Below are 16,097 nucleotides of genomic sequence, written 5' to 3'. Positions count from 1 at the left end.
AGTTTCCCCTCCCTCTGTGTCAGTTTGCCGTGCAGCGCGCACCGCACCATCCCCCCTCCTCACGTTCTAATGTAATGCAGGGCTGTCTTACGATTCCCCTTCCTCCCCCTCCTGCCGCTCTGCAACGATGTCCCACCTCCTCCTTGTTATGGCAAGCAGCCACATAGCGATGTCCCACCTCCTCTGGTACAGTGATCCAATGATAGGAATCACTGTGCCGTGTGTCATAGGAGGCGGGACATCGCTCCCGCGGCTGCACGGGACATCATCATCACAGCGGGACATCAGCATCATGAGGTGAGTGAAGTATTTCATTGAATACACCACTAGTTTACTGTTTTTCTTTGAAATAAATATTCAAAAACATTATTGGTATCTATTTTTATTTTTGAAATTTACCGGTAGCTGCTGCATTTCCCACCCTAGGCTTATACTCGAGTCAATAACTTTTCCAGTTTTTTGTGGTAAAATTAGGTGCCTCGGCTTATATTCGGGTCGGCCTATACTCGAGTATATACGGTATGTACTGCTTCACAGTACTTTCCAGCCCTCTCAAAGTGGTTCACAGAGTCGGCCTATTGACCACAACAATCTGGGTCCTCATTTTACCCAAGGACGGAAGGCTGAGTCCACCTTTCTCAAGCTTGGCAACTTGAAGTTGGTTGGACTTCAACTTCCAGAATTCCCCAGCCAGCAATGGATTCTGAGAGTTGAAGTCCACCCACCTTCAAATTGCCACCTTGGAGAAACATAACACGTTTAGAGATTACTACAATCCTAATTTTTTCAATGATATTTTTGCTGCTCTTACTCCGTTAAGCCAATTGCAGAATTATGGAAAGGTTTTTGAAATCAACTTCATTTGATTCCATCTTCAAAAGCCTTGCATATCTTGCCAATATGTAAGGATTAGGGGATTTATGGACGAGGATTCTGAACAGAATCTGTCGCTTGGTTTGCCAAATCCTTTTCTTTAGGATGTCCTGAGACCCTTTGGTGAATGACAGCTATAGAGTTGTTTTTAAACTTTGCAAAATGTTGTGGGAAGGGTTCTCAGGGTGTAAGAAATAATGATTAGGATGAATGACTTCCTTATGTAGAGCCGAATTAGTCAGATCTACTTAAAAATCTATTTTGGTTTATATCTCATTTTTTCCATTTATGTGACTTCTGTTATTGACATGGACTAAAAACATCAAGCCACATCATGTTGTGAACTCCAGAATAAATCACTGTAAAAATAAATAAATTAAAACCTAGGTGGTGACTCAGATGCTATGAATAAATGTCATAAAAAGTGACAGACAAGAAGGTGTAGTCTACAGTATGCAAATCAGAGTTATAGCTTCTTATTAATTACTTGAGTCTCATAATGACGGATTAGCCCTTGTTTGAAATCTTTTAAATAATGACGTGTGCATTAATAGGCCTTTGATTGTTCTTATGTTTGCTTCATTTGTTGCACATCATTTGCGCTGCAAATGTTGAAGTGGTGCTATATTAATGTTAGTAGTTGTGAGTTCCCATCTTCCACAGCCCATATGGCTGTTGGCTGTCCTAAGTGGGTGTTATATTTTGTCCCAAATGTCTGAAAGGAAGTAAATCTGAGTTTTAAGATACTTCGGTACTCTTGTTCTTTTTGAGATTTAGTATACAGATGAGCTGCACTTACAAACACCTCTTCTGTTCTGTTCCATTTCATTCCATTCCATTCTGCTCCACTCCAAACAGAATAACTGAGTTAGAAGGGACTTTGGAGGTCTTCTAGTCTGACACCTTGTTCAACCAGGCGCCTCTACACCATTTCAGACAAGTAGCTTTCCAATTTCTTCTTACAAACCTCCACAACGGAGCACTGATGGATTCTATTCTATTCTCTTCTATTTTATTCTATTTTATCCTATTCTATTTTCTATTCTATTCTATTTTCTATTCTATTCTATTCTAATTTCTACTCTACTCTACTTAGAGGTGGTATTCAGCAGGTTCTGACCCATTCTGGAGAACTGGTAGCGGAAATTTTGAGTAGTTTGGAGAACCGGTAAATGCCACCTTTGAATGGCCCCATCCCCATCTATTATCTGCCTCCCGAGTCCCAGCTGATTGGGAGGGAATGGGGATTTTGCAGTATTCTTCCCTTGCCATGCCCACCATGCCACACCCACCAAGACATGCCATGTCCACCAAGCCACACCCACCAAGACATGCCATGTCCACCAAGCCACACCCACCAAGACATGCCATGTCCACCAAGCCACACCCACCAAGACATGCCATGCCCACGATGCCACACCCACCAAGACATGCCATGCCCACCAAGCCACACCCACCAAGACATGCCATGTCCACCAAGCCACACCCACCAAGACATGCCATGCCCACCAAGCCACACCCACCAAGACATGCCATGTCCACCAAGCCACACCCACCAAGACATGCCATGCCCACCAAGCCACACCCACCAAGACATGCCATGCCCACCAAGCCACACCCACCAAGACATGCCATGCCCACCAAGCCACACCCACCAAGACATGCCATGCCATGCCCACCAAGCCACACCCACCAAGACATGCCATGCCCACCAAGCCACACCCACCAAGACATGCCATGCCCACCAAGCCACACCCACCAAGACATGCCATGCCCACCAAGCCACACCCACCAAGACATGCCATGTCCACCAAGCCACACCCACCAAGACATGACATGCCCACCAAGCCACACCCACCAAGACATGCCATGCCCACCAAGCCACAGAACTGGTAGTAAAAAATTTTTGAATCCCACCATTGACTCTACTCTACTCGCTTGATAGTGAGATTCTGCTGTATTCAAGTTACTTGATAGTGAGATGGATGGAACATAAAGTTAATACATCAAAATTCTAATTCTACTACTTTATTTTATCCCCCCCCCAGGTATTGGTGAATACAGCCTGTTGCATTCTGATGCTGATTGCAAAGCTAATACAAACCATTGTGTTTGGGCCCCTCCGTGTTAGTGAACGGCAGGTAAGGAATGTTTCCAATGAGTGATGAGTGATGGGTGAATGATATTCACCAAATTATTTCTCTTTAATGGGCATCTTCACCTATTTTTATTATCTGGGCCCATGATAGCAAAATTTGTTATTTTTAGGTGAAATTCCAAAAACCCCAGAAAATTATTAAAAAACGGCTGCTCAGTATGTTTTTATCTTTAAAAAAAATCAATTTTCATTAAATGTTCACAAACAAAGCAGTATGTTTTAATTTTAGAATAAACTTTAAGTGAATTATGCATGACTGTCCACCTGCAGTTTAAATATCCATCCACCAATTAATAACCCAATTACAGCTTCTCCTATTGCATAATAGTTCACAAAGTGCAGTGTGACCTTTCAAAACAAGAATAATAACTATCTGTGCAAATCTCTCTTTCAGCATCTAAAGGATAAGTTTTGGAACTTCATCTTCTACAAGTTTATTTTCATTTTCGGGGTGTTAAATGTCCAGACCGTGGACGAAGTCGTCATGTGGTGCCTCTGGTTTTCGGGACTTGTGTTCCTACATCTCATGGTTCAGCTTTGCAAAGACAGGTTTGAATATGTAAGTTTATTTCTCAATGTATCTGGGCAAAGGGAGAGGGGATTTCATTAGCCCTCTCACCAGACTCTCTCACCAATTTGTCACTCTGGACATTGAAGTTGGGTATTTGGGATGCAGGAAATCACTTTTATTTTGTAGGTGAAATGAGCCACAAATTTGGATGTCATGCCAGAAAGCTAGAATAGAGGAATGGAATAGAATTAGAATGGAATAGAATTAGAATAGAATAAGAAATAGAGTAGAATATAGTAGAGTAGAGTAGAGGTGGTGGATGTGAGTGGGATGGGATGGGATAGGATAGGATAGAATAACAAATAGAATAGAATAGAGGTGGAGGGGAGTGGGATGGGATGGGATGGGATAGAATAGAATAGAATAGAATAATAATAGAAAGGGAGCTTGGGGGGTCTTCTAGTCCAACCCACCCTGATCAGGCATGAAATCTTATACATTTCAGACAAATGGTTATCCAATCTCTTCTTAAAAACCTCAAATTTTGGAGCATTCACAACTTTTATAGGCAAGTTGTTCAACTACAGATCTTTTATCAGGCTTGGAGAGCTGCCAGACTGATATCTTCCAAACTCCATGCTGTAGCAGCAATTACTTGACAAGAAGTCAGGAACAGATCTTCACCCTAATGAGTCGAACTCATTGTCTCCTGCAAACTCCACTCCCCTTTCACTCCTCTTTATTCCCTATGGAAGGGGCCATTCACCGTCTACCTGTGCCTTTACTCCCGAGTCGACCATTGTTCCTTAGCTATTCCCTTCTTCTGGCAGCTCTGCACATGTGCATATCGGCAACAGGCTCCAGCTGTTCTTCTGCCTCACTGATGTCTGACTCCAAAGGCAGCTGCTAACTGTTGGATGGCCTTGGCTTCCTCTCTGCCTCTGACACAGAGCCCTCATCAGAGCCTTCCCCAGTCTCCAGGACTGGCTCATGTTCCTCCCCAACCTCCTTGCTGTCCGAGTTAGCTGCCAGATCCGCCGGCCACTGGTGGACCACAATACCATGGAGGTCTTCTGAACCTTCTGAAGTGTGTCAGCTAAGAATGCTGGTAGTCAGAATAGGTTGTGGGCATTTTCTAACTCACATGTTGGTATTTTTCAGCTCTCTTTTTCTCCCACCACCCCTCTGAACAGCCACATTCGAGTCCTGACCCTGCTGGTTGTCATGTTGCTTTCCTGCTGTGGCCTCGCAGTGGTGTGCGGCCTCATTGGCTACGCGCATGGAATGCACACGCTATCCTTCATGGCTGCAGAGGTGAGACGCCTAGTTAAATCACCTAGGTTTTAGGCTTTCTTGTTTATTGAGCTTCATCCCCCCCCCTGTTGTTCCATTCCTTTTTTTAAAATTTTATTTATGTAGGATAGAAATTACAAATTGACAATGGCAACTAATTATAAGGAAAAACCTGTATAAAATGTTCTATAGGTGGCCTTTGCCACCGGCAAGACTAGGAAAGATGTTTAAAAATATATCTGCTAAATGTTGGAAATGTAATCAGATACCAGGCACCTATTCTCACATGTGGTGGATGTGTCCAAAGGCAATATATATATATATATATTGGACGAAAATACAATACAGGGTTAGAGAAAATGATAAAGCAGCACATAGACTTAAAACCAGAAATATTTTTGTTAGGCAACTAATCTTGACCGGCTCAAGATTGACTAAGCCTTCCATCCTTCTGAGGTGGGCAAAATGAGGATCCAGATTGTTGAGGGCAATAGACTGATTTTGCAAACCACTTAGAGAGTCCTGTAAAGCACTGGGAAGCGGTATATAAGTCTAAGTGCTCTTGCTAGTACTCTATTTTTTGCACAATGCTTGAGTGATTTTCTGCTGGATTCAGCACTCGGTCTACTGAGCAAATCTTGGTCTATGGAGCGAAGCTCAAACAAACCTGGATTGGAATCATTGGAAGATGCAGCTCATTTTGAGAGAACAGATTGGTGGTCTGTCTTAACGCTGTTTATATAATCATTTCAGGATTACAGCATTTGCGGGCTAGGAATGTTCCCCTCCCAGCCGCTCACGGCTAAGCGCAGGAGGCATACACTTCAAAGGTTCAACTCTGATTCTTATAATTAAGTAATTATAATTTAAATTAATACCTGAAGCTCGGTACCGGGCATACCTTGGTCTCTCGCTCTTTGAATAGCTCCCATATTTGACCTCCTACGAAAGTTAAAAGGTTTCAATAGATTTATAGGCTATTAACTTGGCCTCCCTTTCTACAAACTAGCAATTGCAATTGTACTTATATACCACTTAACAGTGCTTTTACAGCCCTCTCTAAGCGGTTCACAGAGTCAGCTTATAGTCCCCAACAATCTGGGTCCTCATTTTACCCACCTCGGAAGGATGGAAAGCTGAGTCAACCTTGAGTCGATCAGGATCGAACTGCTGGCAGTGGGCAGAATTAGCTTGCAATGCTGCATTCTAAGCACTGCACGTCATGGATGGATGGATGAATGGATGGATGGATGGATGAAAGGAAGGAAGTGCAATAGCAATAGCACTCCAACATATACCGCTTTATAGTGCTTTACAGCCCTCTTTAAGTGGTTTACAGAGTCAGCCTATTCCCCCACAACAATCTGGGTCCTCATTTTACCCACCTCAGAAGGATGGAAGGCTGAGTCAACCTTGAGCTGGTCAGGATTGAACTGTCAGCCCACGTTACTGCATTCTAACCACTGTTCATCATGGATGGATGGATGGATGGATGGATGGAAGGAAAGAAGGAAGGAAGTGTAATAGTAATAGCACTTAGACTTATATACCGCTTCACAGTGCTTTTACAGCCCTCTCTAAGCGCCTTAAAGAGTCAGCCTCTTGCTCCCAACAATCTGGGTTCTCATTTTACCGACCTCAAAAGGATGGAAGGCTGAGTCAACCTTGAGCCGCTCAGAATCTACATAGAAACTGCATAGTCCTTTGATTCTTTATTTGACACCTATCACAAAATCTATAAACAGTTGAGGTGATCCGTATCGGATTTACAATTCCCAGCTCCTTGTGTTCCTGGAAGTTGGTTGTGCAGGCGGTTATGCAGCTCAGCTTTACCAAGTGACTGGAGACCTTGTCTATTTTGGCTTGATTGACGGGAGCCATTAAATACCTGGGTCCTTTTGCAGTGACATCACATTCCTTTCTTGTGTTCGGTGTGTCATTGTGATGACCCTCACCCCCCCCCTTTTTTTTTTGTTTTTGGCATCAGGATAGGCCTGGCAGAGATCCTAAGTAGCAATGGATTGTTCTGAACCGCACTTCATTAAACAAAATCCATCTTATTTTTTTAAAAAAAGGTTTTTGTTAAATACAGGGATTTAACTCGACTTACAACGGTTCATTTCATGACAGTTCCAAGCTACGCCAGCACTGAAAAAAATCTGACTCAGGACTTTTTTCCCCATACTTAACGACCGTTGCAGCATCCCCGTGATCACAATTCAGACGTTTGACAACTGATTCACATTTATGACGGTCCCCGTGTCCTCGGGGACATTGTTATCCCCTTTTGCGACCTTTTGACAAGCAAAATTGAGGGGGAAGCCACTTAACAACTGTGTTACTAACTTAACTGCGGTGATTCACTTAACAACCCTAGGCAAGGGAAGATCGTAAAATGGGGCAACATTGATTTAACAAGTGTCTCACTTAGTGACGTAAATTTTGGGCTCAATTGTGGTCGTAAGTCGAGGTCTACCTGTAGTTCGTTAGTTTGTATTTTGAGCCTGTCCTCCATAGGAATTGCAAGCTTTTCCTGTTTAGCAGAGTTAGAAATATTCGCTTCCTCTTTCAAGTTACTTAATACGACCGTCATTTTCTGTTACATACTACTCATCATTTTTACTTTCGTCTCGTAAATTGTCCATGGATTCAGTGTTAGGTTTCTCTCTCAGACACACTGAATTAAAAAATAATAATCTGCATACTGTCCTGCTGCTGTAAACCAATAGAATCTGAATTAGTACAGTTAGTCCTTGACTTAAAACAGTTCACTTAGTTGTAATTACAACATTACAACGAACTGAGGTGGAGCAGTGGTTAGAGTGAAGCACTGCAGGCTACTTCAGCTGACTGCTAGCTGCAGTTCAGCAGTTCAAATCTGTGAAGCTATATATAAGTCTAAGTGCTATTGCTCCTCCCTCCCTCCCATCCATCCATCCATCCATCCATCCATCCATCCAGGCTGACTCTGCTCACTGCTAACAGTTCGATCCTGACCGACTCAAGGTTGACTCAGCCTTCCATCCTTCCGAGGTGGGTAAAATGAGGACCCAGATTGTTGGGGCCAAGAGGCTGACTCTGTAAACCACTTAGAGAGGGCTGTAAAAGCACTGTAAAGCAGTATATAAGTAAGTGCTATTGCCCTTCCATCCATCCATCCATCCATCCATCCATCCATCCATCCATCCATCCATGATGAGCAGTGGTTAGAATGAAGTACTGCAGGCTAACTCTGCCGACTGCCAACAGTTACACCAGAGCAGTGGTAGTGCAATTTAGTATTGCAGGCTGACTCTGCCCACCGCCAGAAGTTCAATCCTGACTGGATCAAGGTGGACTCAGCCTCCCATCATTCCGAGGTAGATAAAATGAGGTTCCAGGTTGTTGGGGCAAGAGGCTGACTCTGTAAACCGCTTAGAGTTGGCTAAAAGCACTGTAAAGCGGTATATAAGTCTTAAGTGCTATTGCTATGGCTACAACGTAATTGAAAAAAGTGACATGACCAATTTTCACACGTACGACCATTGCGGCATCCCCATGCTCAGAGGATCAAAATTAGGATGCCGGGCCACTGGTTCCTATTTATGACGGTCACAGGCCAGATTCACTCAATAAACCCTGTTACTAATTTAACAATTGCATTGATTTGCTTAACAGCTGTGGCAAGAAAGTTTACAAAGCGGGGCAGAGTTCTCTTAACCATTGTCTCACTTAGCAACAGAAGTGTTGGGCTCAAATTGCGGTTGTAAGTTGAGAACTGCTCGTGTCACTCAGAACAACTTAAAAGAGGCTTTTTAAAGCGGAATTGAAGTTTTCCTTTCAAGCAACTTCAGGTAGTCCTTGAACTTAAACCATTTGTATAAGTTATAACGGTCCTGGAACAAGCGACTTAGGACTGGTCCTTGCATCTACGACCGGCCTAGCCCATGACGTTCATGGGATCTCTCTGCAACCGGCAATAGCTTTAGGACAATCATGATCATTATTTGAGACCTTTCCAGCTGGCTTCCGACAAGCAAAGTCAATGGGAGAAGCCAGATTTGCTTAATGATCACATGATTCACTGGAAAAAAAACACGCAGTGGTTCCCTTAGCTATTGTAGTACACAGGTTGTACAGTTGGACATGAGTCACTTAGCAACCTGCCTGCTTAGCAACAGAATTTCTTCATCTTATATATATCTGTTCAAGAACTAAAATAAAGGCGTCTTCCCCCCCCCCCTTTTTTTTAAAGGGACATGGTGGCTCAGGGGTTAAGCTTGTTGATCAGAAGGTTGGCAGTTCAGCAATTTGAATCCCTAGCGCCGCATAATGGAGTGAGCTCCCGTTACTTGTTCCAGCTTCTGCCACCCTAGCAGTTCGAAAGCATGCAAAAATGCAAGTAGAAAAATAGGGTCCACCTTTGGTGGGAAGGGAACAGCATTCTGTTTGGCAGTTCGAATCCCTAGGGCCACGTAACAGATTGAGCTCCCATTACTTGTCCCAGCTTCTGCCAACCTAGCAGTTCGAAAGCATGTAAAAATGCAAGTAGAAAAATAGGGTCCACCTTTGGTGGGAAGGTAACAGTGTTCTGTGTGCCTTCGGCATTTAGTCATGCCAGCCACATGACAACGGAGATGTCTTTGGACAGCACTGGCTCTTCGGCTTTGAAATGGAGATGAACACTGCCCCCTAGAGTCGGGAACGACTAGCACAGATGTACAAGGGGAACCTTTACCTTTTATCTTTTTTTGTATCTCCCAGGGCCTTGTTAGTTCTATTTGTGCTTCCTGCAAGGTGTCACTCGATTTTACCCATTTTTGTAAAATATTTTCCAAAGTTTGTATCTTACAAAACAAAGCTACTCTGATATTTTGGAGTTTTTTTGTTTTTTGTTTCTGTGTGCAACCTCCCCCCCCCGCCCCAACCCTGCAAGTGTCAGACAGACATATAGATTCCATAACTTAATATTTTTCTGATCTTAGCCATTGCCGATTGCGGAATGCAGAAAGAATACTTAAACTCGTAGGACTGGAAGAGCCGTTCATTTGTTTTCCTGTAACTGCGGTAGCTTCAGAGAATAACGTGCAAATTCTTTTGTCCCTTTGCAGTCCCTGCTTGTCACCGTAAGAACCGTGCATGTGATTTTACGGTAAGCATTATATATCCATGTCGAACAGGTTGTGTAGGAATTCCTTAACAAAATGGGTGTGATCGCAAGCTCAGATTGTCGTTCATCTGACCTAAGGACCTAAGGAGGGGGGGGGGGCGTTAAGTGCGTTGTGGAAATTGTTGAGTAACTAGGTTAATTTTTTTGTAAAGGTGACCCCGATGGGATGAATGAGATCATAGCTGAAAACAGATCTAATATGGTAGCCTTCAACTTACAACCATTCATTTAGTGGCGGTTTGAAGTTACAGCGGCACTGAAATATGTGACTTAACTACCGTTTTTCACAGTTACAACCGTAGCAGTATCCCCTTGGTCACATGATCAAAATTCAGTTACTTGGCAACAGATTCATATTTATGACGGTTGCAGAGTCCCGGGGTGGCGTGTGTGTGTGTGTGTCACGTGATCCCCTTTTGCGTCCTCCTGACAAGCAGCGTCCATAGGGAAGCCAGATTCACTTAACGGCCATATGACTGTCATAATGGCAGTGATTTGCCTAACTGAGGAGGCACGAAAAGTCGTAAAATAGAACAAAACTCACTTAACAGCGGTCTTGCATAGTAACAGAAATTTTGGGCTAAGTTGCGGTTGTTGGAAACGGTTTAGATGTTTGTTTTTTTTTAACTTTGTCTCGAGGCTCGTAAAATTAATTAGGTCAGCTCTTGGAAACTTAGTCGTAAGTTGATAACTATCTGTACCTGGAGTACATCTAGGCAGATGAGCATTCTCGCACTATGTGAGAGCCACAAAATTGAGATGGGTTTTGCTCCCGCGTTGTCTAATAATTATTTGCAGAATATCCAATGTAGACATGGGTAAAGATTTTCCTCTTAACCCTCCACCCATTTTCGCCCCTCCATATATTTACCCTTAAGAACATAAAATAATAGAGTTGGAAGGGACCGTGGAGGTCTTCTAGTCCACCCCCATGCTCGAGCAACCCCCATTTAATAGGATGGGCAGTGTAACCATTCTCATGCAGCCAACAGTGTCTTCTCCAGGTTCGTAGTTCCACCTTGTACTGGAACACGCCTGATGTGTCTCCCCAAGTTACGTCTGCTCTCTGCATATGGGATTCATATTCCCACTTGGGCTAAAGGGAAGGAAATTGACCCCATAATTTGTAGCTGGATTACCCATTGTGGGTAAGTGTGTAGATTAGCATCTGAGGGGCCCTTGGTGCTTTCTGAGCTTGGTTTTTCCCCCCGTCTGCAAGAAACCAACCCAGTTCAGAGAGCGCCAAGGGCCCCTCATTTCAACCCCGAGTAACAATCTCCTCCTTTTATTGATATTGGCACCTGTTAGCAGTCTAGACTTTGCTGCTGCTGTCTCACCCTGTCGACTGGCAGGGGGAATCAATGCAGGATTTCTCTTTCCTTCAACCCAGTTACATCATCCATCTCTGGGATCTGAATCACGAAGGCACCTGGGAGAGCAAAGGCACCTATGTTTATTACACCGATTTCATCATGGAGCTGATGCTGCTGTCCCTGGATTTGATGCATCACATTCACATGCTGGTATAAAGGCTTAATAAATCATTTGGCGAGTCCCCATTCTTGGGGCAGATGTTGTGTAGGGCCAGCCTTCATAAAATGCAGAGGGGGCATGACAACTAGCCGTGGCCAACTCTTCGTGGGACAAGAGTGACACTCCTAGAGAAGAAATGGTGGAACAGAATCATTAAAGGAAGGGTGCCAAAGGAGGGATAAAATGAAATGTGAATGACAGATATTACAATAATGTTTTAGTTATTTTATATAACTACATTGAATTGTCCCATGGCAAGTCAGCCGTGATTAAGTTGACCGCGGCGAATTGGCCAGGGCGAGTTGACTCAGTTAACTGCCTCATTTAGCAACATAAAATTTGGGCTTAATGGTGGTCGTAAGTCGAGGACTGTCTGTATTCTGCACCTAGTAGGGTTTCCTTTATGTTGCTTTGTACCAGGATAAAAAAGCAAGGCTGGTTTTTTTGGGGGGTGGGTGGTTGGAGGGAGAGCTTCCATTAAATCAGGGGTTGGCCACCCGTGGCTCTGGAGCCCACATGTGGCTCTTTCATCCCTCTGCTGCGGCTCCCTGTCGCTGGTCAGCTCCACAATTGGTAGGGCTTTCGGTTAGGACAGGTAGAGGAAAAAGGACACTGCACTAGGAGGAGACTCTATGGTGGGGGAACCAAGCTTCCAGTCGGCAGAAGAAAAAGGACGCCACACTAGGAGGAGACTCTATGGTGCGGGGAACCGGACTTCCAGTCGGCTCCAGAATTGAACGAGGGATTTGTGGTTAGGACCTTTGTGGCTCTTTGGGTATTTAAGGTTGTTGACCCCTGCACTAAATAATAATCTGAAAGAGAATCCACAAGCAATTTATATCTGTTAGGCTTGAAAGCAAAAAAAAAAAAAAAAAGGGGGGGGTCTTGAAAGTTTTGGGCTGCATGTTGCAGATTCCAATTGAGAATCGTGTACTTTTCTGAAATTGGTCGGCAATATAAATACAAAAATACAAAAGAAAATAGGAGGAAAAACAGGGAGGCAGGAGGGGAGGAAAAGTGTAGGAAAAAGGGAAAAAAAAAGAAAGAAAAGGCGTGACTTACGATTCCCTTTGGTGCAATAGAATAAGATAACACCAAATCCCAACTTTTACTTTTACTTACTTGTATAAACTAGCCCTCTCTATAACAGGAAACCTATGTCATGGTAAAACCAAAATCAAAGATCATCCCCCCCCCCCCCCAAGCAGAAAGTCCAGAAGCGGTTTCCATGCAGAAACAGAAGTACTGGTGTTCTTTTCTTTAATCAGAAAACTCAATTTAGCCATCTCTGCTAACTCCATCAACTTTTGCAGCCATTCGTCCATTCTGGGAATCAAAAGTTTCCTTCTATTTTTGTGCATACATAAAGTATTTGTGTCCTGAATAGGATAAACGCTTGGTTGAAGAAGGTCTGGCCTGGCCTCGTGAATAATTCTCTTTCTTTATTTGCATTCTTCCTCTCGCAACGGTGATTTGCTTTCCTGTTCTCTTCTTGGGAAAAAAATATATTTGGAAGCTGTTTGGCAACATTTGGTTGTCGATGGCCAGTCTGGTGATCTTTATGCAGCTGCGTTACCTGTTCCATGAAGTTCAGCGCAGACTGCGGCGCCATAAGAATTACCTGCGGGTGGTTGGAAACATGGAAGCAAGGTGGGTCTCTTCCTTTAATTCTAGAGCGAGAAATAATGAACCCCGCTCTCCCCCCCATCCTAGAGCGACATGTGTCTTGTGCTTTTGGGGGGAATTGGGGTGAGTTTGCAAAATAATTACAACACAATATTCTTTATTGTCCGAGGGTGATTAGACACACAAGGAATTTGTCTCTGGTGCATAAACTGTCACAGGGCATACAAGCAACAAAGTGATAAATCATAAGATACCAATAGGAGAAGGTAATAGGAAAGATGAGAAGGATCGCAATAGCAATAGAACTTAGATTTATATACCGCTTCGCAGTGCTTTGCAGCCCTCTCTAAGTGGTTTACAGAGTCAGCATATTGCCCCCGACAGTCTGGGTCCTCATTTTACTGACCTCGGAGGGATGGAGGGCTGAGTCAACCTTGAGCCAGTCAGGATTGAACTGCTTTGGGCAGAATTAGCCTGAAATACTGCATTCTAACTACTGGGAGGGAAGGAAGGGAGGGGAGGTGGGAGGGAGGGAGGGAGGAAGGAAGGAAAGAAGGAAAATAGCAATAGCATTTAAATTTATATACCTTCACAGTGCTTTACAGCCCTCTCTAAGCAGTTTAAAGAGTCAGCCTTTTGCCCCCAACAATCTGGGTCCTCATTTTACTGACCTTGGAAGAATGGAAGGCTGAGTCAACCTTGAGCCGGTCAGGATCGAACTGCTTTAGGCAGAGTTAGCCTGAAATACTGCATTCTAACTACTGGGAGGGAAGGAAGGAAGGCAGGAAGGAAGGCAGGAAGGAAGGAAGACAGACAGACAGATAGACGGACAGACAGCAATAGCACTTAAGACTTATATACCGCTTAACAGTGCTTTGTAGCCCTCTCTAACCAGTTTACAGAGTCAGCCTCTTGTCCCCAACAATCTGGGTCTTCATTTACCTACCTCGGAAGGAGGAAGGCTGAGTCAACCTTGAGCTGGTCAGGATCAAACTGCTGGAGTGAGCAGTGAGTTAGCCTGCAGTACTGCATTCTAACCACTGTGCTACCACGGCTCAATATGGGATAATAGTCATACAACCCTACTACGTGGATAAATGCCTTTAGACATTCCCACAGTGGTGTGGAAATTAGGCATTCAGCAGAGTGATGGCATGGGGGGTGGGGTGGGGAAACTATGTCTAGTTAAATGTCTCTAGGGATTCTCAGTCATCCAGGACATGGTTGTCCCAAAGGTACTTTAAAACAAAACAAAACCCAAGCTTTGTTTTTCTTTGTAGATATTTTGCTGCTCATCGAAGAAGCAGAGCTGAAGAAGCTTCTTGGATGAAGTGAAATGTCTTCAAAGAAAACCCAGAAAGTTGTGTCTAGTTGTTTTGACATGCGACGCGCCATAAGCAGCATCCTTGAGGGGAGGAGTTGAAACAGTTTATGTATAGGATGTGAAGGGTCTGTAGATGTTTTCCTCAGCCGTCTTTCTGGTTCCTGCAGTGTCCAGGTCCTCATGGAAGGCAGGCTGGTTGCAATGGTTTCTTTTTGCAGTTCCCAACTATCCCTTGAAATCTCGAGGTGGGCTTCAAAAATTTTAGCAAGGGATTCTCTGCCCAGTGCTGTGTGGGAGTGCCCTAGTCGGCCTCCTGCACCACAGCTGGGGGGGGGGGAGGCATTTTTGCCCTCCCTGTGTGGTATGCCCCAGTACGGGCATACCGGTGTCTGCTGGGAGCAGCAGCCACCATACCAGACGGTGCTTTGGAGGGCCCACCTGTCCGCTCTCGTTCCTTACCTGTATTTGAGCCAAACTGGGCCATTTGCGCGCACAATGCCCAGCGCATGGCGCCAGACCGACGCGTCCGCTGAGCAGCTGGAGCATCGCAGGGCAGTGGGTGTGCAGCATGCATACTCATGTTGGGCGCCCGGCCTCCTTTCAGCATACCGGTTGCGACAGGATCCAGAACCCACCACTGCTCCGGAGGCTTTCCTTAAGCCTCCGGAAGGATGAAAATGGCCTCCCCAAGCTCCGGAGGCCGGAAATGGACCCGTTTTCGGCCTTCCTGAACTTCCATTAGGCCTGTTTTTCACCCTCCCCAAGCCTCTGTGCGCGCCCTGCACTTAATTTGTATCCAAAACGGGCCGCGTGGAGACTCCTGGGAGGGGTGGGGTATGGTGGGCAGGGCCAACCAGGAGTGGGATTTGAGGGTTCTCTAAACTACACAAAATCTTAGCTAGAGGTTCTCCCGAACCCCCACGAATCCCCCGCAGCCCATCACTGCTTAGGACTGGTCCTCACACACTCGTGACCGTCTCAGCATCCCCGATGTTCATGTGATCAAAATTTGGGCACATGGCAACTGGCCTGTGTTTACAACCATTGTAGCATCCTGAGGTCTTTTGATTGCCATTTTCAACCTTCCCAGCCAGCTTTCGACAAGCAACGTCAGTAGGGGAAGCTGGGTTCTCTTAATGACCACACAATTCACTTAACGACTCCAGTGATTTGCTTAGCCGTGGCAAAAATGGTGATATAATCAGGTGCAACTCGTTTAACAACCACCTTGCGTAGCAAGTGAAATTCTTTTCTTAATTGTGGTCGTAAGTTGAAAACTGCCTTGTAGTTATGGCCTCCTGAATTGACAGTCTGGCTCACCTTGTTGTCTGGTCTCTCTTGGCTTTTCCTAGGTTTGCAGTGGCGACTCCTGAAGAATTGGCCTCCAACAACGATGACTGTGCCATTTGCTGGGATTCCATGCAGGCCGCCCGGAAGCTCCCTTGCGGCCACCTCTTCCATAAGTAAGTCCTGGGGGGACAATAGGCTCCCTTATGGCCGTATGTCGAGAGCTACCTGCATGGACAGTTCATTGGATTGCAGTAAACTGCTCTCAGTCTTGATAAATTTAAAGGTGTACACGGAATATAAATGAATCAGTTTTGCATGATGCCACTGGTTCCCCGAGAGA

General features: G+C 44.7%; 1 protein-coding gene across 1 annotated transcript in view; it reads left to right on the top strand.

Annotated features, from left to right (window-relative positions):
- Positions 1-16,097, top strand: part of AMFR (autocrine motility factor receptor) — a 44,401-nt gene that overhangs the window by 6,441 nt on the left and 21,863 nt on the right. The window contains 7 exon segments of the mRNA XM_032230809.1: positions 2,922-3,014; positions 3,426-3,590; positions 4,704-4,856; positions 9,926-9,966; positions 11,375-11,507; positions 13,034-13,167; positions 15,820-15,930. Coding sequence (XP_032086700.1) covers positions 2,922-3,014; positions 3,426-3,590; positions 4,704-4,856; positions 9,926-9,966; positions 11,375-11,507; positions 13,034-13,167; positions 15,820-15,930 — 830 coding nt within the window.

This window comes from Thamnophis elegans, chromosome 14, assembly GCF_009769535.1.
Source record: "Thamnophis elegans isolate rThaEle1 chromosome 14, rThaEle1.pri, whole genome shotgun sequence".
Classification (NCBI taxonomy): domain Eukaryota; kingdom Metazoa; phylum Chordata; class Lepidosauria; order Squamata; family Colubridae; genus Thamnophis; species Thamnophis elegans.
The sequence above is the reverse complement of the archived record's forward strand: the minus strand, read 5'-3'. Positions and strand labels throughout refer to the sequence as shown.